This window comes from Phoxinus phoxinus (assembly GCF_949152265.1).
Source record: "Phoxinus phoxinus genome assembly, chromosome: 17".
Lineage (NCBI taxonomy): Eukaryota > Metazoa > Chordata > Actinopteri > Cypriniformes > Leuciscidae > Phoxinus > Phoxinus phoxinus.
Window position 1 is genome coordinate 17,534,144 of NC_136892.1, and position 24,914 is coordinate 17,559,057.

The following is a 24,914-nucleotide window of genomic DNA, read 5'->3' on the forward strand; positions in this document are numbered from 1 at the left end:
TATTGCGACTGCTGCTGTTACGCATAGCTCTTTACAATCATAAATGCTGATTTCAAAGTAAAAAGCCTTCACAGAAATCTTTCAGTTTTCATAATGCTTGGTCTAAATCAGATTGCAATTGAATTAGCATTTTCTTTCCAAATTTTGCAAAAGAACTATTACAAAACGTATATGTTTTGTATATTCAACAAATGCATGCACAATCCAGTGCTTTAAGTTTAGGGTTCACAAAGACAATGATAAGATTTAAAAATAGACAAAAAGAAAAGAATGCATAATAATACATTAAACTTATGATTTAAAAAAATGTTTTTTTTTAAAGCTATGTATCTGTCTCACTCTCTATATAAGTATATTTTATAACAAATATATACATTCTAATATATTGAGACTGAGAGACATAGCTAACAAAAAAACATGTTATCTCTTCAGGAATATGACAATTTGGGGTAAATACAGGGGTAAAAAAAAAAAACATCAATTGATAATATTTATTTTAGTGAAAATAATGGCTATACCAGAAAGCAGATGTTACATGAAATATATAGTACTCAATGCTTTCAGAAAAGTTGCAGAAAACTATTAACAATCAATATTTAGAAAACTGTCAATTACAAGGGACTACTGATGACTCCCGGTTGGAGTGATGAGGATCAATCCATCATCCTTTGTATTGCATTACGTCATATTTTTCAGGGTGGTTTACGTGCAAAGGAACCAAAACTGGTGTTCTGTTAGTTGTAGTTCTTCCCATGCGCCTTGACGTCATAGTTAGCGTTAAGAACCAATTATATGACTACATTTCCCATAATGCACTATGCGCAAAAATACTGGTGGGCGGAGACTACTTGTGTGAACATAGATTTCTGTACCTGTCTTGCTGAACTAGTCTGATTTATCGTTAATGTGTAAATTGTACAACTGTACTGTTTATAGAAGAAGATCGTATGGTGCAAAGAGGGCTAGACGCTTTACGTGCTCAAAGGGTTTTGTTTTCCTCGCACCATGGAGAAACAGTTGCAATTGAATTTGCTAGCCTCCAAACCCCCAATGGCAGGTTTGCAGTCTGGATCTAAAATAAGAATGGGGTGAGTTTACACTTCATCATATCATTCATTATAATCATATGCACATCGGTACTCACAAGGTGTTTTAACAACACTATCGCTGATAGCTGTCACGACGAGTCATAACTGTTCTCGGGATCTATGGCTTAGCTTAGTGTGTTTAACTGTTTCGGTGTTTGTCGCACCTAATAAAAAGCCAGTGTAAAATCCATCCACGATTAAATGTTGCTTCTCTGGTCAACTGTCTGCGGTCACTCTTGCGTTCTGTGTCTCGTCTAGCTACCGCGATCACGACTCAATCGTTAGCAATGACTGAATCTTTCAATAAAGCTATTGAACGAGATTTAATCGGCTCAAGCGGGTCTCAAATCAACAACAACGCAACAGCAGTCTGTTTCGGACATGCGTGTATTCCTAGGTTCAAATGAGAGGGCTGATACAAAATACAATTATTAGAAATTAATTTACTATTTGATTGTACACTCCTGGGTAAAAAAAAAATCAAAAAGGCCTAGCCAAATATGGCAAAGTCTTTCTTGGACTTTTAATGGTCTTAACCATTTTAGTCACACATCACTGGTCTGGAAATTAGCAAGAATTGCACACATAATGTAGATAAAGTGTTATTCCACTTAATGTTAATGGCTTTAAACAGTTCATGAGTTGTTGAAAAATGTCTTCCAGTTCATTTGTGTTTAAAGTGAGACCAAATATTCTCCATAGGGGTCAAATCTGACTCTGACCAGGCCAAAACATGAGTCTGATGGATTTGTTATCCGGTCACTTCATTGTTGTCTTTGCAGTTTGGGCAGGAGCAAGAGAAATAACATCTGATCATTCATCTTTAGATAACATCTTTTCAATTGTGGGAAGCAAACCTTTCTGCAATATTCTCCTATACTCCAAAGCATGTGCCGGTAATGACTTTTCACAGTGAAGTAGCTCACACATACCAGCAACTAAAAAGGCTCCCCACACAATGACACACTTCCTCCATGCTTCACTGTGCTAGACATGCATTTATTATTATATTTCTCAGCAGATTTTAGAAGAGCATCACCATGCAACCTGTTACATTGTGATTCATCACCATACAACTTCAAACATTCTCCCAAAACTTCATGCTGTCTTTAATGTTTTTCTTTAATGGCAATGTTTTTTTTGTTTTTTTAAGTAGTACATTTGGTAAAATTTTGCTAATTTCCTGACCAATAATTTGTGGTTGTGACAATTAAAAGCTTTTGTTTAGTGACTTTGAGTTTGGCCCTTTTTTTTCTTTTGCCCAGGAGTGTATGATCCTTTATCAAACAACTTACGATTCAGAGTTGGTCACCATTAAATCAAAATTGACATTTCCTATTTTTTTTGTGTGGAATTTTGCAGTATTTATTATAAATTATTTTTTAGTGCACATCATTATTTGCACTTCAAATGCCCTCGTAATCTTTCATTTAAAATAACTTAACTTTGCCTCCCTCTTGCAACGTCATATCTTCTCTTCTTTGATGATGTGTTTACTGGTGTGAGGGCGGGACTACCTGTCACTCACATGACATCACAGCAATAGCAAACCACAAAGATCCCGATGGACAAAATGAAGTCCCGCCATACATTTTTTCTTGTTCGAGCCATTTCACAATATACAATCAATGAAATCTTCTGTTTCATGCTGGGCTGGCTTTAAATGGCAGCTTATCATTACGTAATGGTGCGAAACAGTTCGAAAGAACCAATTTGCTGAAAGGACACTGGATTCACATCACTAGCTAGCGTGTCTTCTGATTCATGTTCATCTTCACATCTTGACCTGACCATCCATTTGGTCAGTCATTTAACCTGTGGCCACTAGGTTTCTTTGACATCCACAAGAACACATTGATGCCACTGACTATTTTGTTCTCCCCTCTCTCTATGCAGACCAGGAAGAAAACGAGATTTTACTCCTCTGCCCTGGAGTCAGTACTTCGAAACCATGGAGGATGTGGAGGTGGAAAATGACAACAGCAAAGACATATCCTTTGCTTAATTGTTGAGGAGACTCTTGGAAAATGTTGAAATATTGGCCTTCATGTACCTCATGTAATATAATCCATTCGATTCCGTAAAACATTCCTTAACTCCTCAGTACACATTCAGAATTTACAGCAGTGGCTCTGATGGTCCTGTCCTGTTGCTCCTTCATGGAGGAGGTCACTCTGCACTGTCCTGGGCTGTGTTCACTGTGAGTTTCTTACGTCTCACTAAGCCATACCTCAATACATCACTTTTAGGTCTGTGATTTTATGATGCATCAAGTTCATCATAAAGAGACCGATGTGGAAAAATGGCGTTCTGTTATGTGCTCTAATATACGGCACGTGTAACAGTAGTGCGTGTATAGATATGTATATTTATTTACTTATAAATAAATATATATACCTGCACATGGACAATTAGGCCTGTTGGTACCTAGTAAGTACTTTTATATACAAAACAAAAACAAAATTCAGATTTTTCTATTCATCTTAGAATCCTGGAATTTCTTTTAGCACATTACACAAAAATATGAAGCAAAAATATTTAATTAAAATAATTGCTAATATTATAAATGATATTATCTGATGTTTGTATTTCCAGTCTGTTATATGCAGTAGGATTAACTGCAGGGTTGCAGCTATGGACCTCAGAGGACATGGTAAGGGATTTCAAACTCTTATTTAGTTAATTAGCTGATAACAAACCATTGACTTTTGATTTTAAAATCACATAGGTCAATAACATACATACAATTAACACAAAATATATGATTTAATCGACCTGTTTTCAAATGTCACATTTTCTCATAAAATGTAGGTGATTCTAAAGTAAAGAACCCTGACGACCTCTCTGCTGAAACAATGGCCAAGTGAGTACGTGCTCATTTCTCTTCTTTCAATGTCTCTACCAAGGACGTTTTTGCGACGTTTACATGGCCCAAAAAAAAAAAAAAAAAAAAAGTTAATTTACACAACAATTTTTTGGGGGTCTGAAAACACAAACTTTTGTAAAACAGGTTTCAAAGTAAACGTTTTTGAAAATGATATCGTTATCGTATCTGTGTAAACTACAAAAATGCGATTTTGTGAAAACGGTGACATCATGTGCATTGCATGTTCCGTCTATAGGCGCGTAGTGTTTCTTTACAAAGTGGCATCGCCAACTACTGCTATTTTGGTACATTGTTGTTGGGTAAACATACTCTTTTAGAAATGTTTCTTCAAATTTAGAAATGTTACTTTCTCTCAGGGATATTGGAAAAGTGGTGGAGGCACTTTATGGTGAAAACCCACCTCCGATCATGATTATTGGTCACAGCATGGGTGGAGCAATAGCAGTTCACACGGCTGCATCCAATCATGTCCCATCACTGCTTGGCCTTTGTGTTATTGATGTAGTGGAAGGTAAGTTTTCACCCCTCATCCCTATTTTACCTTGTTTCATAATCCACACAAGCAAAAACAGTTCATGAGAAGAGAAAAAGTAAAATATTTACAAGTGTAAGAGTTGCACAGTTATTGATGTATTCACAAAAATCGTTATGAAACCATTGTATGTTTCGTCATGGATTTCAATACAGTTTGATTATTTGTGACTGTGTGTTATATTTATGTATGCTTTAATTCTAAAGTTTGTTCATTCTTAAGGTACAGCAATGGATGCCTTGAACAGCATGCAAAACTTTCTGAGAGGTCGACCAAAAACGTTTAAATCTGTGGAGAACGCAATCGAATGGAGGTACACAGTTTTGAGTATATTGCTGAAAATAATATCTAGTGCTGGAATATATAGAAAATCTAGGGCTGTCAATCGATTAATTGCACAGATTTCTGTAACAAAATGTTATTAATCGCACCAAACATAAAAATCTGTAATTTTCACAATGAATCTCCAAATCAATTTGAAAACAACATAAAGACAGTGTTTTGAATATTTAACGTTTTAATTATTGGTTTAAAGGCATTTTTTAAGAAGTTGAAGGTCGCTGATATTGATGCCTCTATTACATGGATTTTATTATTATATAAAATAAATTATTAAGCCATTCAACATTACAGTATAATTGAAAGCCAGGCCTAAACTGTAAATGATCTGATCTGCATTTCCTAGGGTTAGGGTTTGGATTAGGGTTATGTAGATTGTAGAACCATTGCCACCAATGGTCTTTACTACGATCTACTTCGCTCACAATACTTTTGAGAAATGCAGCCAAGATTGTTTATCAAGTTTATTTAGAGTACAGTTATTAGAGTTTGCTAAACATGGTAGAGGTCAGTATGCCTCATGTATCCCAACTGGTAACTGTTTTTGTTTTTTTCTGACCAGTGTAAAAAGTGGTCAGATCAGAAATATTGAGTCTGCACGAGTGTCCATGGTTGGACAGGTGAAAAAGTAAGTATTCCCTAGTGTGGGTTCCCTTAAATGTTTTTATTCTGTCATCATTTACTATCTCTCAGGTTACCAACATTCTTTAAATTATCTTATTTTGTGTTCAGCAGAAGAAAGAAACTCATACAGGTTTGGAAAAACTTGAGTGTGAGTAAATGATGACAGAATCATTTTTATTATCCCTTTAACTAGCTCCAGGAATTGTTGTACATTTGTAGAAATATTTAGCTATTGTGTATATTGTTGTGATCAGATGTGTTTGGATGTTTAGATGTGAGGAGCCATTGAGTAGTCCAGGTGTTTCCAAAAGCCTCAGTGAAGGCATTATTGAAGAAGAAGAGGAAGATGAAGAAGGAGGTGAATCCCACCATAAAAGGAAGAAAGAGGATGACCAAGAGGTTTAAATGTTTCAATTCTGATCTTATCACCCTGTCAGGGGTTGTTTTGAAACAATAATTGGCTGACTGTATACTACAGTTCGAAAGTTAGGGGTCAGTAGATGTTTTTTTAAAAGAAATTAATGCTTTTATTCAGCAAGCATGCATTAAATTGATAAAAAATGACAAAGACATTTATAATATTGCATAAGATTTCCATTACAAAATAGATGCTGTTCTTTTGAACTTGCTATTCATCAAATAATCCTGGAAAATCACAGTTTCCACAAACAAATAAATAAATTACAAGTCAAAATATATATTAAAATAGAAAACAGTTATTTTAAATTGTAATAACATTTCACAATATTACTGTATTTATGATCAAATAAATACAGTTTTGGTGTGCATAAGAGACTTCTTTCAAAAACTCTTACAGACCCCAAACTTTTGAAAGGTGGTGTACATTATCCCTTACTTTATTGTGCATTTATTTACAATTACGTCTCACAATGAACATCAAACATCACATTATTTTATGTACGAATGATTGATTGATGATTTTTCCCATTTGGCAGATAAAGAAAGAATGTCTGTACACATGGCGTATTGAACTCTCAAAGACAGAGAAGTACTGGGAGGGCTGGTTTAAAGGATTGTCTGCTCTCTTTCTCAGCTGCTCTGTGCCAAAACTCCTCCTGCTGGCTGGTAAGGCTTAGACATGTACTCTTAATGAAAAAGAAGTTGCGATAGTCTTTTTTTCTCTATTGTGACGTATATCCTAGTAAAACGGCGTCTTGAACAAGAAAAAATGTATGGCGGGACTTAATTTTGTTCTTTGGGAATTGATTGGATCGTTTGCTATTGCTGTGATGTCATGTGAGTGACAGGTTGCCCCGCCCTTATGCCAGTAAACGCATCATCAAAGAAGAGAAGTGATGTTGCTGCAAGAGGGAGTTATTTTGATTTAAGATTACGAGGGCACATGAAATTAAAAAAATTATGTACACGGATAAATCATTTTATTCAAAAATACTACAATATTCTTTAATAAATTAAGAATTGTCAATCTTGATTACATGGTGTCTTTAATGTGTTTCCCACAGGTGTTGACAGGCTTGATAAAGATCTTACCATTGGGCAAATGCAAGGTTCGGCATTGATATTTCTGTTCTTCAGGCAAGTCACTTTGCTGTGGCCAGAAGGTCCTTCATGTCTTTTTTGATTATTATTACAGGAAAGTTTCAGATGCAGGTTCTGCCACAATGTGGCCATGCTGTTCATGAAGATGCCCCGGAAAAAGTACGTCTGTTTGTATCATAGGGTCACAGTAATTGAAAACTTGGACATATTCGCTGTAGTCTTTTACTGATTTTTTTTATTCTGAACTGTAATATGCATTTTTGCAGGTAGCTGATGCTCTAGCCACATTCATGGTCCGTAACAAGTTCACTGAATTTAAGGAGGATTTCCCCTGGTAAGAAGTCAAATGTTGATTGAATCGTATAATTCATATATTTTATTTGTTTTCTAATCTTGCCCTTTTTGGTCTTCTGTGTGTTGTTTGCTTCAACAGACGATGTGTAGCCTCCACTCGTAGTCTTCATCCAGCGCTGTCATCCCTCTCTGCTCTCACCGGGGATTAAAATACAACCAAAATCATGATGACTCATTTACTGCGAACTCATTCTTAAATTATATTCAGTTTTGTATGACTTTATGTATGTTTGCTGTAGTCATTCAAATTCTCATGGCTACTTTGGCAGGAAATAATAATAATACAATAATACTTTAATTTAAAATCGTTATATATATTTACATTTTTATTTCCCCCTTAACTGATTTCTTTTGCATTTCCTCTGATGCCTTGCTTGTTTATTGTTGTAATTAGGATGATTGCATCATATTGTGGTCAAAGTGTTGGTCGGTTGCCGATTTCAAGGGAAAAATAAAAAGAGAGATTTCCGCAGTCTGCTCATTCCTTCTAGGGCTCTGTATAAATATTGATTTTCACAGGATGTAAAAATCAATCTTTTATTCTATGCCTATTGTCATTGAATGTAATTTTTTGTAGTAAATCAAATCTGGTCCTGATTCCCAGAAAAAAAAGGTATGAGACAATTATTTTAGTGAGTAGTTTAGCTTAGGAGTAGACGAGTTACCAATTCTTCCCTTTATAATTTACAATATTAGCAGAGAGAACACTTCTTTCATATCATATGTAAGCTAAATGAAATATACCTAAATGAGTCATAATCAAATTCATGTTTATTGATAGAATCAATATATAAACATAATACATCAAGAAGCACAATAATTTGTACAGAAAATATTGCATTTAGCTTATACTAAAAATAAACTCTCATATTATACTAAAAATAATCTCTCATATTATAGTAAGACAAACTCTACAGACAAATGTTAACCTTTTTATACTGTTAATAATTCAATACATTGCTTTATTTCACACACATTGAACAGTCCAAAGTGTATTTGTGCATAATACAAGCTGTCTGCATATATGATGAAAGATTATTATAAGAGCTTGTTAACAATTAACAGAGTATGCATTGTTTAAGCAGCAAGACATGTAAAATCCACTTAAAAATCATCTTCTATATTAGAATAGAAAAAAAGTTATATTCACTTTAAACAGAACAATGTAAAAGTATATGGTTCCCTTGACCTTCTCAGACAAACATTTTTAAATATGGCATTCATCATAATTAAATATTTACTTGTAAGCTAAAATTATTATTGCACGTTAACTTTTATCAAAAACATAGTTAATGTACTTTAACAGAGGGCCTTACTTTGCCTGAACGATAGCAGAAATAATATTTGAACAAGGGCCACACGGCTTCATCTCTCATACCATAGATCAGGGGACTCAGGCAACGTGGCAGCATAAGAACAATAAGAAAATTTAAATATCTGAGATTTATGAAGAGAGAAGAGCTGTCAGTCACCACGTATAGTGCTTTGTTTATCGTGGCATAGAGGAAAGAGGTGAGACACAGTCCCAGCTGAATCAAGTGCAACAGCACCGTTCTGAGGGCTTTTTTAGCTGAATCTTTATCAGAGGAAACAGACCTAGCTGTGATCATAATGCTAATGTATGTGAAAATGATGATCACTGCAACCGACACAAAATACAGAACATCAAACCCTTGAGTTTTATCCAGCTGCCATTTGAATAAAAATAATTTCTCTTGTGTGCAAAATAAAACATCTACGAATAAACTGGGGTTGACAATTAAAACAAAAATAATGTCTGTTATAATATTTATAGAACTAAGGAACCAGATGATTCCTATGGCGATTCCAGTCCTTTTTGGTGTGGCGATGTTGCAGTGTCTCAGAGGGAAGCAGATTGCCACGTACCGCTCCAGAGACATCAGTGCGAGAGTGAGAGGAGCGTTACGGAAAGAGCAGTAGGAGAGAACTACTAATAAAGTGCAGACGGTTCTGGTTACTTGAATGTAAAATGCTCCCATAGTGTACATGGTAGTTGTGAGCAGCAAAAGCACAGAGTCATTCATAAGCATGTGACTAAAAAGAATGTAGCGTGGCGTCTCATGGAATACGTGCTTGCTTCCTAGAGCAAAGAGCAGCACACAGTTTACAAAAAAGAAGAACAGGGATATTAACAAAAGCACTGAAATTTTAGTAATGGGCCCAGCATCCATGTCTATCTTAAAGATTTGCTGATAAATGAATGAAACATCCCCAGCTGTGCCATTGGACCCTGCCATAAGCTGAAAGACAAAAAAAAATAGAACAACAAAATGAATTAGAGCAAGTTTACAGTGTAAATCATGCAATTTTACTGATAGCTATTATTTTTGAGTGGCATCTTTAAAAATGTAATTTTAACAAGTTTGCAACATACCTCATACACAGACGTGTTGTGTTGCCTTTCAGTGAGGCATCAACCTTTCATCTGCTAAAGCTGCAGATTCCACAAACAATTCTGCTCCTCATTTTATATAGATGTTGAAGCTTTGCAGATTGAACCACATGGGTATGCCGTACATGCCACTGGGTGTTTGAGAGGGAGGGGGCAAAAGAGAGATAGAAAGACATGTGTGGGTGTCATTTTAAGAATTAAAAGTGGGGCCCAAGAATCAGAGACCACTATTGAAAATGTTTTAAACTCGAAATAATAATAATATTGAAAGAATCTATTTACTCTAATATCAAAAGTATATGAGTGAAAAGTATAGTTAACATTGTGGTTTTATATTTACCACACACACACACACACACACACACACACACACACACACACACACACACACACAAATAAATAATATGATAGAACAATTCGTGATTTTACAGTAGAAACCTTTATGTATTTTATTTGTAGTATTTGAGCAGTAACACGATGTATTATGTTGGCTTGTTATTTTAGCCTAATTGATAGACTGTATAAAAGTCACATTTTATGTTGTTAAGGCTCATGGCTACCACAGAGGTTTTAACATACTAACTCAATTGGCTGAGCGTATGTGCGTCACCGAGACCATAAACAGACACCTGACAGGCATAAACAGGCACGTCATCATCTTCTTTGTCTTCAGGAGCCGCATCTCTGTTGAGTGCATGTACGTGGACACAATTATAAGTGTGAGTGCGTGTTTGTGAATTTAGGAGTAAGAGTTAGTCTGTAATGGCAGGAACTCAATATAGGAGATGTGTGAACCAGGAACCAGGTCCCTGGGGGTGAGCCCTCTCGTGGAGGGTACACCACAACATTGTGTACCAGGCCTCCCGTCCACCTCACTTCAATGGGGTATTAGAAACAATGATGAACCATATTTCTAAAACAAGAACTCCAGTCTATCTTGGCAAAAGGCGTGAAGGTGTAAAGTCCAGGGGTCAGAAAGTAAAAGTCCTGCCAAATGTTAATTCCACCCTTGAACTTAGCCAGCAATCTACTGGCTGAAAAACTGTGCTAATTAACAAATCCAGGTGATTGGAACAAAATACTGAGGAGGACTTTTACTTTCTGAACCTGGACTTTACACCTCTGGCAAAAGGGGCCATGGAAAATGTACCTCTTCCAGAGAGAAAGAGGCATGTTTTTACAGCCGGTACTTCATAGTACCCCAAAAGAAGACGTTCAATTTTAGATTAGCTTGGCCTGAACCATACTCTGCAGACATACAGTTTCAGGATGCTAACGCTCAAACTCATTTTCTCCCAAATTCAATCTGAGGATTGGATTGGTTTGTGACAATATATCTAAAAGATGCTTATCTACACATTTGAAGAAGTTCTCAGGTTCACTTTTGGAGGCAAAGTTTACCAGTATCAAGTTCCTCCTTTCCGCCTAGCCATGTCTCCACGCACCTTTACGGAGTGCATGGATGCGGCCCTGGCTACTCTGGTACTCCAGGGCATCAGTGCACCACTAGCATATAGTAAATGTTGCCATGCCCCTTGGACACTGTTGTTGGAGGAGTTGTCTCAATATGGGCTCAATATAAATAGATGTTATAGTCTGTACAGAAAATACTTTGTGAACTTGGTTCACTAAGACCTTTATAGACAAAGAAAAGTAATATTTAAAGATTTGTGCAGATTTTTTGGGTGGTTAGGTTACTGAATCTGTTAATAATAAAATACTACTTTAACACACAATCACTTAAAACTCAGATAAAGTATATTATATTTAAATTTGCATATGATCATCTGTACTTAAACTGCAAAGGGTCATAGCACTTGCATACTTTTGTCCTATTGTTAGTTTAACTGCTTCTTTTGTTCTCATTTGTAAGTCGCTTTGGATAAAAGTATCCGATAAATGAATAAATGTAATGTAAATGTATACTTATGTTGTTTGTAGATAAAAACAACAACAAAAAAGTCTTGGTTTAACAGTCTTGTGCAAGTGTATAGTAGGATACAGGTCGGCCGCATCAATTATAAAAAATGTTTTAGGAGTTTAACAGTTAACAGTTTATGTATTATTTCAGCAGCAAGACAAAGGCTGAAAATAACAGTGTATAAATAAAATATATGTATAAATAAAATGAAAGTTAAAAAAAATATGTTTAATTGAAAACAACAGAATCATAAAATGTAATGTAGGATAGGCTACGTAACTGTATAGGCCTAATTATCTTTTAAAAGTGAACATGTTTAAAAATGGCATAGTAAATAAAAACTAGCATTAAGTCACACACACACAAACAAACTGATTTTTGCGAAATTATTATTGCACATGTTAAATTATTTTTTAATATCATACCATACAGTTATGCACATAACAGAGTAGGCCTACCTTACTTTGCTTAAATAACAGGTGGGACACGTCAGCACTGCGTTGTCTCTCATAGATCAGAGGACTCAAGCAACGCGGTAGGTAGGCTACAATGAGAAAAATAAAAATTGAAATAACATACCTGAGATGCATTCAAAGAGAAGAGCTCTCGATCACCATGTAACGTTAGTGCTTGTTTAGTATGCAGGAAAGAGATAGACACAGTCACATTTTGTTAGCAGCCTGATAGTAGGCCTACAGGTCTGAGGGCTTTTTTTTTTTTTTTTTTGCTGAATCTTTATGAGGAAACAGACCTAGCTAAATCATAATGCTAATATTGCTATTAATGCTATGTAAAAAATAATTTGTCGTTAATTTATTTTGCCTCTCTTTGCGCCCCCTGCTGGTGACCTATAGCAGTGTCGATTAAGCGAATCATGGGAGTTAGGCCTCCTCCTCAAGTAGGATTTGCGAATTTGGGGAACTCCTGGGAAGTGCAACAACAACCCCGACTTCAGAATCCAGTATGGTGAAACAGTAGGAAAATATATGAACACTTTTGTCTGTGTCTCAATAAACTCAATGGTGCATACAGTAGGCTACTATCCTAACCTATCCTCTATTTGTGGACATGACTCTTCGGCATGATCTGTGCAAAATACCGCTTTCTGACCATGAGGTCACCACGTACGGGTGTGACGTAATTTCCAGCTGCTGCATCCCTCTTCCCAGGTAAATGGAACGCAGCATTAAAACAAGCTTTTTCTTTTCGTTTTTATTGGATATTGAACCATAAACAGAAGATACAATGTTTTGCTTTATTTATTTGAAAAATGTAAAACAAGTTTGCCACGTCCATGAAACGTGCATCGAAGCTTCCAGGGTCTGTCGCTGCTGTAAATGTAAAAGTAGGCTACAACCAGACATAAAAACAAGAGCAATGTGTTGCTAAGCACATGTCTGTCAAAGTCATAATGCTGGCATCATTGACTAAATATATAGGGCTGTTGATGCAGGGTAAACAAAATTATGGTAACCACCAACCAAGCAGTCTGCAAGCATCCCTTTACTCAAGCATCCTATGTTGTGTGTCCCTCGTACAGCTCATATCTGCTCTTAGCTTAGTAAAGTTTTGTACACTGGTCGGTGTGTTTACACATGCTCCAGACACCGGTCACGCTGATGGCGTCTCCCATAGCATCAACACACCAAGAAGCAGAACTTCGTTCCCCGTTTAAAAATAGAAGTTAAGCTCAATGAAGCCTTTCACTTTAACTTTGAGGCTTTATCACTTTATCTTTAAAATTATACTTACTATGTAGGCTTTTATACCATCATGAAATGTTTTTATTCCCAATTATGCCAGAATTACATAAAAATCTGCATTCAAATTTAAAATGAGTGAGCCTACATTGAAGGATGCAGGGTCCGTCGTCACTGTACAAGTCTCTACAACCAAACATATGCAAAAACAATGTAAGACCTTCTCTGCTGGATAATGCTGTCATTCCTTTATATATATATATATATATATATATATATATATATATATATATATATATATATATATATATATATATATATAATGCTGTCATTCCTTCTTGTCGTAGGAGCAATCTGTCTCTTAGTCGTATGTACATAATAACTTAAGATAATAACTGTGAGATATAATAGAAGAAAATATATTATAAAGAGCAACAAATGGACATTATACAGGTTTGTTCATAGTAGATAGAGTATATTTTGAGCAAGCAAACAAATTAATGCTGAACTATTTCTAGGATCACTGTATATCTATTAATAATTGAATAAACTATTTATCACACAAGCTCATATACTGTAAGGGTGGTTTACATGCATGATGAACTATACAGAAATGTTGTTTTGTAGATACAAAAAGCCTTGAAAAGACTTCCTTTAACAGTCCAAAAGTGTACAAATGCATAATACAGGCTGTCTGCATATTTAATTATAATTGTATGGAAATTTATATAGAATTCTTGGTGAGGTGTTGTTAACAGATTTTTTTATGTTTATACTTGTCCCTGGTTAGGAGACATTATTATTTTCCCAAAATTATTTTAATTTTAATATTAGTTGTTTTTATACGAGTGTAATTTCAGCACCCATGTAGAAACTTGTCAATAATAGCTTCTATATTATAAATAAAATGAAAGCATTACAAATAAGCACAGAGACAGTATGCACAGTTAAAATATGCACAGATATATCACTCACCCAGATATCAGTCTTAAAAAGTATTTTGGCAGATAATTTAATCTGAGAGTTTGGTAAACAAGTTTAAATAATGCAATTATTAATATATTATGTTTAAGGTTTTTGCAACTTGTAAGCCACAACCATAATAGTTAATGTACATAAATAGAGGGCTTTACTTTTCCTGAACGATAGCAGAAAAAATATTTGAACAAGGGCCACACGGCTTCATCTCTCATACCATAGATCAGAGGACTCAGGCAACGTGGTATAATGAGAATAATAAGAAAATTGAGATATCTGAGATTTATGAAGAGAGATGAGTTGGTTCCAGTCATCATGTACAGTGTTCTTTCTATTGTGGTATACAGGAAAGAGGTGAGACACAGTCCCAGCTGAATCAAGTGCAACAGCACCGTTCTGAGGGCTTTTTTAGCTGAATCTTTATCAGAGGAAACAGACCTAGCTGTGATCATAATGCTAATGTATGTGAAAATGATGATCACTGCAACCGACACAAAATAAAGGGCATCAAACGCTTGATATTTATCCAGCTGCCATTTGTATAGAAACAATTTTTCTAATGTGCAAAATATAATACCAGCTAAATAATTGGGGTTGACAGTTAAAACAAAAATAATGTCTGCTATAATATTTATAGAACTAAGGATCCAGATGATTCCTATGGCGATTCCAGTCCTTTTTGGTGTGGCGATGTTGCAGTGTCTCAGAGGGAAGCAGATTGCCACGTACCGCTCCAGAGACATCAGTGCGAGAGTGAGAGGAGCGTTACGGAAAGTGCAGTAGGAGATAAAAACTAACAGAGTGCATATGGATTTGGGTATTGGAAGGAAACACTGAGCCACTGCATACATTAAGATTGAGACCAGCAAAAGCACAGAGTCATTCATAAGCATGTGGCCAAAAAGAATGTAGCGTGGTGTCTCCTGGAATACGCGCTTGCTTCCTAGAGCAAAGAGCATCACACAATTTACAAAAACAAAGAACAGAGATGTTAACACAGCCACTGCAGTTTTAGTGCTGAGCCCAACATCCATGTCTTGATTAAAGATTTGCTGATAAGTGAAAGACGCATCCACAGCTGTGCCATTGGACCCCGCCATAAGCTGAAACACAAGAAACAGTGAAACAAGACTTATTTGAACTAATGATCAATACAGTTTGATGCAATCTTTTTTCCATCTGTTGATTATGTGAATTAAAGATGAATACTTTCAAAAGTTTGCATAGGACACAACAGACCTCTCACACAAACGTGTTGTCTTTCTACAGAGAATAAGTCAGACATCAACCTTCCATCTGCTCCGGCTGCAGATTCCACAAACACAAACACTGCTCCTGGACTTATATAGATGTTAAACAGAGGCAGAACCACATGGGTATACCATACATGCCATTGGGTGGGAGGGTGCCCTTTTTTATTCAATATTAAATTAGTCATTTTCTATAACCAATAAAATGAGTGAAAAGTTTAATAGAAAAAAAATAGAATCCAGCTTATTCCATTTTACAAAACCCTGTTTATCTGGTCACTTTTTTTTTTTAATCTGAAAAAATGCTTCATGTGATCATGCAGCTAAATGCTAAGCGACATTCTTGCACATTTTTAAAGAGTGCACGTGCGTGTGGTGGGATTACTAAAGTAACAGGAGATGAGGAGAAAGGCCCGTACTGACCGCACTGCGCGCCCATAGTCCATGTAAATGTGAACGACACTTTCTTTTCTTATAGCTTTCTTGCAATAAGCGGTAAATATTTAATAGACTATTTGACGTTGAAATTATGAAAATCTCTGATGCATTCAGATTTAAATGAGTGGGCTAGCTTTTAAAGAATCCAGGGTCTGTTACTATACAATGTTCACAGTCCCTAACCAAACATATGCAACAGGAATGTAAGACCCACTCTGCTGGTATAATGTTGTCATCCCTCTTAAATTCAATAAAATAGATAAAAAAGAGCAACAAATGGACAATATACAGTTCCCTTTCGAGGGAACTTGCGATGACGCTTTGCGAAAACCTCGCGTGATTACGTCTGAAGCACGTATGTCAACTAGTCCAATGGAAAGAATGAGCGTCACGAGCGGGTGACGTCATGACCAGGAAGAGATAAAAGCACATCCGGTGCGTTACTCGCGTCAGCTTTTGTGCCTCAGCAAAGTGCTCTATGTCAAAACTGTGTTTATTTATTATTGTCTGTCACTCTATATATATATATAAATCATGGCGAAACGGCTATTCAAGTCTTGTTCTTCTCCCTGCCCTCGTTTCCTTACGGGTGGGGATACACATGATCTTTGTGTAGTTTGTTTGGGAGTGGAGCATGCTATGTCAGCCTTCGAGGGGGCTGACTGTCTTCAATGCGAGCGTCTCCCGCTCCGCATGCTCCGCTCCCGCCTGTCCACATCCGAGGATGATAGACAGGCTCGCGAACCTCAGGGAGCTGGACCTGCTGCTGCCGAGGCAGCACGGAGAAGGCTCATCTGGGGTTCGCAAATGGATCTCTCGGCGGGGTTGGAGATGGGCTCTGCCTTATCTCCTCCTTTACCCGAGGGATCCATTGCTCTCTTGCCGGTGTCGGAAGCCCGCCCAGCGGCTTCTTCCGCCCGGGAAGAGAGCCCAATGCTTCGGTGCTCTAGCTCTGAGGAGGTAGAGTTACTGAGCATTGGAGAAAGTGACACAATCACAAATAGGGGAGAGGATTCGCCATCTATTTCCCCCGCATTTGAGAAGCTTGTGGAGGTGATAACTCGTGCTGTTGATAAATTAAATATTGACTGGCCAGCAGAGAGAAAAGATACTCGTCTTAAAAGCAAGTTAGACGAGCGTTTTTTAACGTCAAATATATCATCTCCATCACGGGCCCTTCCATTTTTTCCTGGAATCAATATGGAATAAACCATATTCTTCACGTCTCTTCAGTCCCCAAGTGCATACATACTCAGATATAAAGGGACTGAAGGAATATGGTTATGGGTCGATGCCCCCGGTGGAACAGACGCTCGCGAGCTATCTGTCTCCTAGGTCAGCATCGTCCCTGAAGGCTCCCGTGTTGACCAATAAACCCTTAAAAACTACATCCAATTTAGTGGGCAAGGCATATGCGGCAACAGGTAAAGCTGGAGCCTGTCTGCACACGATGGCAGTGCTCCAAGCCTACCAGGCAGATCTGTTGGGGGATATCGATAAGAGTGAGGGAGTTAGTCCCGACAAAATTCGAGAACTTCGTCGGGCTACAGATCTTTCTCTCAGGGCTACAAAAGAGACCGCTCGTGCTATTGGGCGGTCTATGGCAGCCCTCGTAGCTACTGAGAGACACCTTTGGCTCAATTTAGCTGATTTAAAAGAAAAAGATCTGGCTTTTCTCTTGGATGCCCCTATTTCTCCCTCTGGTCTTTTCGGTGACATTGTGAATTCAGTTGTTGATAGGTTTCAAGAAACTAAGAAACAGTCAGAGGCTTTTGAAAGCCCCACTTCGGGACCGTTCTGCCAACCCCGCCACCCTTGGTGCCTCGGGGCGCAGCAGTCTCCAGCGAGCTCTTGGCTCAGTGTCAACTCGACATTGCGTCAGACTCGCTGACGCAATGAAGAAATATGGTTCAAAAACAGAGGGGGGTTCAAAAACAGTCAGTTCGGTTGTTTCCTGCCAGTATGCTTCAGGTCACCGAAGTGGCTGTTCCGATAATACCATAGGCCAGTCTCGAGAGACTGGCACCCTTAGTAGATTTTCTGACAGAGTGGAAGAATCTGCCGAATATATCTCCATGGGTCCTGCAGATAATAGAGAAAGGTTACAGAATCCAGTTTGGTTCTTCTCCACCTCGTTACAACGGGGTGTTACTCACGTTAGTACATCCAGAGCAGGCTCTGGTTATGGAGCAAGAAGTAGAGTCTCTCTTAGCGAAAGGAGCTATAGAGCAGGTGTACTCGCCCGACAGGGTTTTACAGCCGCTACTTTATTGTACCAAAAAAGGATGGGGGGTTGCGTCCCATTTAAGATCTTCGTCTGTTGAATCGTGCAGTCATGAAACTCAAGTTCAAGATGCTCACACTCAGATCGTGACTCAAATCAGATCCGAGGACTGGTTTGTCACGATAGATTTAAAGGACGCTTACTTCCATGTCTCCATCCTCCCTCAACACAGGAATCTCCTGAGGTTTTCTTTCAGGGGCAAAGAATACCAATATCGAGTGCTTCCATTCGGTCTAGCACTATCACCCAGCACGTTCATGAAGTGCGTAGATGCAGCTCTGGCCCCGCTCAGGCTGCAGGGCATACGCATTCTGAACTACATCGATGACTGGCTGATTCTGGTGGAATCGGAACAGTTAGCGGTTCGGCATCGAGATGTCGTCCTCGCTCACATGCAGAAATTGGGGTTGAGACTCAATACCAAGAAGAGTGTGCTTTCTCCATTACAGAGAACCACTTTCCTTGGTGTGGTATGGGATTCAGTCATGATGTGGGCCACACTATCGCCCGTTCGTGTAGCTGCTATCCTCATAGCCACGAAAGAGTTGAAGCTAGGCCAGTCACGCATTGTGAAACAGTTCGAGAGACTGTTGGGTCTCATGGCAGCAGCGTCCAATATGATACCCTTTGGCCTACTGTACATGAGACCCTTGCAGTGGTGGCTCAGAACCAGAGGGTTCTCCCCAAGGGGAAACCCACTTCGTATGATCAAGATCACACGGCCGTGCCTTGGTTATATGGAGAAAACACTGGTTCCTATCCCAGGGTCCGGTGTTGGGAGCTCTTTGCCATCGAGTTGCGATCTCGACAGATGCTTCCCTCACCGGCTGGGGTGCGGTAATGGAAGGCCTCTCAGCTCAGGGTCTGTGGAGGAGTCATCATCTCTCTTGGCACATAAATTGGAGATGATGGCTGTCTTCAATGCGTTGAAACATTTCCATCCAGACCTGAGGGGCCATCATGTGCTCGTCCGTGCAGACAACACATCGGTGGTCTCTTACGTAAATCGTCAGGGGGGTCTGCGTTCGCGTCCACTCTGCAAACTGACGCACCAGATCCTCCTGTGTTCCCTAGGGAAGATACTCTCTCTAAGGGCAGTGTATATCCCTGGGTACCAGAATATAGGAGCAGACACCCTGTCGAGGCAGGGGCTGAGGCCAGGGGATTGGAGACTCCACCCCGAGGCGGTGAAGCAGATATGGGAATTATTCGGCCAAGCAGAAGTGGATCTGTTCGCGTCTCAGTACACGACGCACTGTCCACTATGGTTTTCCCTCACTCATCCAACCCCTCTGGGACGCTATGGTACAGACATGGCCGAGGCTACGTCTGTGCGCCTTTCCCCCTGTTGCTTTGCTCCCAGGAGTTCTGGAGAGAGTCTGCCAGGACGGAATAAGTCTACTTCAGTCCCGATCAGGAGAGACCTTCTGTCTCAGGCAGGGGGCACAATATTTCACCCCCGGCCAGAGATTTGGAATCTATGGGTTTGGCCTCTGAGGGGGCCCAACTTATAGAGAGTGGTCTTTCAACTGAGGTTGTGGAGACCATTCTTAGCTCCAGAGCTCCAGCTACGAGGAGATTATATGCACTTAAGTGGAGAGTTTTTACATCTTGGTGTCACCAGCATCAGCGGGATCCAGTCAACTGTTCAGTTAACACAGTACTCGAGTTTCTCCAGTATCACTTTTCATCAGGTCTATGTCCATCTAGCTTAAAGGTCTACGTGGCGGCCATTGTGGCTTTCCACGCCCCGGTGGGTAGTACATCTTTGGGTCGAGACCCCCTGATTATTCGTTTCCTTCGTGGCACCTTGAGACTGAGGCCTGCAACACGTACTAGGGTGCCGGCTTGGGATCTGGCAATAGTTTTGGAAGGCCTTTCAGGGGCTCCCTTTGAACCACTAGAGTCGGTTTCAGAGAAATTTCTGACATTCAAGACCATTTTTCTTTTTTCTAGCTATTTCGTCCCTCAAAAGAGTCAGAGACCTTCAGGCCCTTTCGGTTTCTCCCACCTGTCTCGAGTTTGCACCTGGGATGGTCAAGGCATTCCTATACCCTAAACAGGGATATGTCCCTAAGGTGCAAACCAATATTCCGAGGCGTATTGTACTGCAGGCTTTCTATCCTCCTCCGTTTGCCTCTTCGGACCAGGAAAAACTGAATCTCTTGTGTCCACAGGGCTGCCCCATGGAGAAAATCTGATCAGTTATTTGTCTGCTTTGGATCACCTAAGAAGGGTCTTCCAGCCTCTAAACAGACAATTAGCAAGTGGACAGTCGAGGCTATTTCTCTTGCTTATGAGTCCTCTGGCCAGCCATGTCCTTTGGTGGTCAGAGCTCATTCTACTAGGAGTATGGCGGCCTCTAAAGCCTTATTTTCGGTGGTTTCCCTTCAGGTGGTTTGTGATGCAGCAGGTTGGTCTTCACCACTCACATTTGTGAGGTTTTATAGCCTGGACCTGGACGCTGCCCCAGGGTCCCAGGTACTTCTTGCTTAGTTTGCCGACAGTTTTGTCTTCTGGCATTTTGTAAGTACGGCGTATTGGGTATTCTCATTCCGAAAGCGTCATCGACGCATCGCGAGTTCCCTCGAAAGGGAACGTCTCAGGTTACGACTGTAACCCTATTTCCCTGAGAAGGGAACGAGACGATGCGTCGCCCTGCCATACTTCCTGCATCCCTGCGATCGACTTTGCTTCGGCTCTTTAAGCTAACGCGAGTAACGCACCAGATGTGCTTTTATCTCTTCCTGGTCATGACGTCACCCGCCCGTGACGCTCATTCTTTCCATTGGACTAGTTGACATACGTGCTTCAGACGTAATCCCGCAACACGTTCCCAAAGCGTCATCGACGCATCGTCTCGTTCCCTTCTCAGGGAACTAGGGTTACAGTCATAACCTGAGACGGTTTGTTTGGAGAGTATATTGTGAGCAAGCTCAACTCTACAGACAGACAATTAAATATTCAACAAATTAATGCTGAACTTTTTTAGGATCACTGTAAAACTATACATATGTTTTGTTTAGTTAAAAAAACTAAAAGTCTTTCTTTAACAGTCCAAAGTGTAAAAGTGCAAAATACAGGCTGTCTGCAAATATTATAAAGATTATATCGAATTTTATATAGAATTCTAATGAGGTGTTAGAGACATTCTATTTTCACAATATTATTTTTATTTTGTCTTTTTGTGTGTGTGTAGTTTAAGAAGCCAGGCATGCAGAAACTTGCCAATAACCATTTTATAGAATATGAATATAAAATTAATTAAAAAGAAAGCATGAAAATTAAACCGAAAAATGATATTGAAATTTGAAATTATACATGTGTGTATATCACTGACCCTTTTAGTCTTAAACATATTTTTGCCATAGAATAGGTTGTTCTGATAGTTTGCTGGATATGCTTGAGGGCATTAACAGTTTTGAGACAACAGCCATCATTTAGTCAAACCTGAAAAACAGCTGTAAAATTTATGAACTTCAGAGAACTCAAAACCTGTTTACAACAACATGACATATTTTAGAGTGAGCAGAACTTTAATTCATTAGTACTTCTGCAACATTTGAAAACAACAGTCCATGAACCAAAATGACACATATGAGTACAAAATTCAATAATTTCTTTCTTTTTTTAAAGAAATAAATTATTTAATTTATTTCTGACAATTATTATTTATTTCTGATAAGAATGTAAATGTGTACCTTGAAATCTGTAAGTCGCTTTGGATAAAAGCGTCTGCCAAATGCATAAATGTAGCTAAATGTAAAGATTAACATATTGAAATAATTTAAAATCATATATTTATATATTAATATTATATAAATAATATATATTATTGCACATAAACAATAAATAATATGTTTATATTTAAAAAATAAACAGAACTATAATATAATGCAAATCTTTTTTATATCACCATTTGCATATCAACTGTCCTTTCATATCTCTCATTCAGTCAATGTAAAATAACACTTTGGCTGAACAAAAGCAGAAGAAATATTTGAACAAGGGCAACACTGTTAAGGATCATCTAGGTTTGTCTCTGTTTTGTGTGGGTTTAGCACTTGTTTAGTTCTGTGACCTATAGTTTTCAGTTGGTTTCCATTATTTTTTTTATTAGTTGGTAATCAGTTACACCTGTTGTTAATATCATTGATTGGTTTGTTTATTTAAACTCTCTTTCCTTCAGTTCTTAGGTCTGCGTTAGGTCTGGTTGATTTGTTCCTGTGTTTTCTGAATACCTTGAGTTCTGTGTTAAATAAAACTTTGACTGCTGCGATTAGATCCATGTCATCAACTTTATTGCAACCTCACCACAACATAAGAACTGACCCAAAAGCATGGATCTAGCTGCAGTCAGATTCAGGGGAACCACTACCTAGGCCTAGAGGCACATGGGATTTTCTGGATTTGTAACTGCTTGTCCACTACGCCGATGTCAGCCTGCGTGTGTTTTTTTGGGCGGGCCTGAATGAAAAGACCAAGGTGTGCCTGACTGGAGATGAGCCTCTGGGAAGTTTTAAGGAGTATGTGGAGTGGGTACTCCTCCCCAATGGTTCCCCATTCACAATCTGCGAGAGCGAGAATGAAATCAGCGTGCCAGCCCCAGCCATCAGCCCAGCGACAGTGAAGCCTGTGCCCATCGCAGACACCGATCTGGATCCTGCTACTATCGGAGTGCCAGCATCATGAACTGTGCTAAGGATTGTCCCAGAGCCCGAGCCCGACATAATGTCTGACCAGGAGCCTGCTGCAACGACTCTTCAAGAGGGATTACTGGTGGAATATGAGGGCTTGATGTGGAGCCCAAACCCCTCTACAGCACTGACTTTGAAAGTGAGTGTGTCATGCCTGTTTCCCTGTGCACTGAGCCTGTTTCGTCACCCAGCACCTTGTTATTAATGTATGTGTTCCTATACCCTGCCTGCCACTCCCACCGAACTCTGCCTGTTCTGAGTTGGCCAAGAGCGTTGTTCCAGACAATCCTGCCTGTACCACGTCAGCCAAGAGTGTCGTTCATGAATTTTACATTTAGTCATTTAGCAAACGCTTTTATTCAAAGCGACTTACAACTGAGGACTACAGCAAGCGAGTCATCATGAAGAGGCAAAAATAACGCAAGAAGTGCTCAAAATACAAAGTTCAGGCATTGCTCAGACAGAGTAGCATAAGCCAAACAAGGGAGGATTAAAGGAAAAGGCAGAAAGATGAACAGAGGAGTGACGTGGGCCCATTTTATGCCTGTCTCGTGTGACCCTATTAAGCCTGCCTGTTCATCCCCACCTGCACTGCCTTTCCTCAGCCCTTTGGCTCCTGTCCTGGTCACCAGTGACTCGCCTCGAGCTGAGTGTTCACCAGCTTAGTCTTGGATTGTCGACCACATAGCTCCGCCCAGACCCTCCAGGCTTGTAACTCCACCTCGGCCTGTCGAGCAGTCTGCTCCACCTTGGCTCCTCGCCCCCTTGGCTCCACCCAGGACTGTCGTCCCCACTACTCTACCAGGCTACCTCATTCCTCCTGCTTAGTCGGTGCTCTGCAGGCTCCCCATAATTCCGTCCCTTCAGCTGTGTTTCATCCGTCTACCCCTTTGGCTCTGGCAGGCTCCTCCTTCCCTCCAGCTCCGCCTTGGTCCTCGGTCACTCCGCCTTCGCCTCAGTCCTCTGGCATCCTTGCTCCACCGCGGTTGCTTGTCACTGCAGCTCTGCCCTGCCTTCCAGGACCTTCGATGTCGCCTGGTCCCGTCAGTTTTTCAGCTCTGCCTGGGTCTCCACTACCATCAGCTCCGTCTGAGTCACTCGTCGCCCTGGTTCCAAGCCCAAGCCTCCACCGTGGCTTCTCCCTCCCTCAGCTACGCCAAACGTGTTGTCTGTCTTCTATGAATAAGTCAGACATCAACCTTCTCTCTGCTCCACTGTGAGTATGAGAGGGATGGAATGAAAGCGAGAAAAAAGTTTGTGTTGCAAAGCAGTGTGTTTATAATTATGTCAATACTTTACGATAATATGGTTAGAAATACCAGATTGCAATATCAAGCAGCAAAATGGGCTGTTTTATACAGCTAAAAATAACTGAAAGCGAATGACACCAGAAGCCGGACACATTCAGTTTACGAATAGCCTAGTTCTTACGTTAAAAAGACGGTGGATAGCATGACATGCACATGTGCTGTATGGCGAATAAATGAAAAGAGAAAATATGGAAATAAACTGAAGTGGATGGAATCCACTGCTGCTTCAATTTTATATCTAATGAGTGATTATAATCAAGGTATTAATCAATAATTTTCCTTCTAAACATCACATGAGTTGAATGACTTCTTAAGGCTTATGGTATTTTACTTTGTTAGAAGTTACCAGTGTGATGAACTAAAATGTTCTTTTGGTCTTTTTCATGTATTCTCTAGTCTAATGTCTGTTTTTGATATCTGAATGCAGTAACAGTGCCTGCTCATTTAGCCTGGCTTCCAGAAATGAAATATAGACTCATTTGTGTTTTGAGAAAGGTCATCAACATGTGCCAATACATGCATCTGCTTTTCTATGGTACTCTGGGAACTACTGTATGGTCACAGGGGTTATTAGTTTA

The 24,914-nt window shown here is 39.3% G+C and overlaps 3 protein-coding genes across 3 annotated transcripts; 1 reads left to right on the forward strand and 2 right to left on the reverse strand.

Annotated features, from left to right (window-relative positions):
• Positions 1-830: 830 nt before the first annotated feature.
• Positions 831-7,965, forward strand: ppme1 (protein phosphatase methylesterase 1). Its single transcript, XM_079585423.1, is given in 15 exon segments — positions 831-992; positions 994-1,088; positions 2,985-3,076; positions 3,194-3,288; positions 3,684-3,741; positions 3,900-3,951; positions 4,332-4,486; positions 4,730-4,820; positions 5,409-5,474; positions 5,743-5,869; positions 6,427-6,556; positions 6,955-6,999; positions 7,086-7,150; positions 7,258-7,325; positions 7,425-7,965. Coding segments are annotated over 15 exon segments (1,185 nt in total). The 5' UTR covers positions 831-947; the 3' UTR covers positions 7,426-7,965.
• A 564-nt stretch (positions 7,966-8,529) lies between these two features.
• LOC306985038 (odorant receptor 131-2-like) lies at positions 8,530-12,504 on the reverse strand. The gene is made up of 3 exons (XM_079586909.1): positions 12,259-12,504; positions 9,741-9,889; positions 8,530-9,606 (listed from the first exon to the last, which is right to left on the reverse strand). The coding sequence occupies exon 3, from the start codon at positions 9,601-9,603 to the stop codon at positions 8,635-8,637; it is 969 nt and encodes a 322-aa protein (XP_079443035.1). The 5' UTR covers positions 9,604-9,606; positions 9,741-9,889; positions 12,259-12,504; the 3' UTR covers positions 8,530-8,634.
• A 1,981-nt stretch (positions 12,505-14,485) lies between these two features.
• On the reverse strand, positions 14,486-15,533 carry LOC306985039 (odorant receptor 131-2-like; the record flags this gene model as incomplete). The annotated part of the gene is made up of 1 exon (XM_079586910.1): positions 14,486-15,533. The coding sequence occupies exon 1, from the start codon at positions 15,455-15,457 to the stop codon at positions 14,486-14,488; it is 972 nt and encodes a 323-aa protein (XP_079443036.1). The 5' UTR covers positions 15,458-15,533.
• Positions 15,534-24,914: the final 9,381 nt, after the last annotated feature.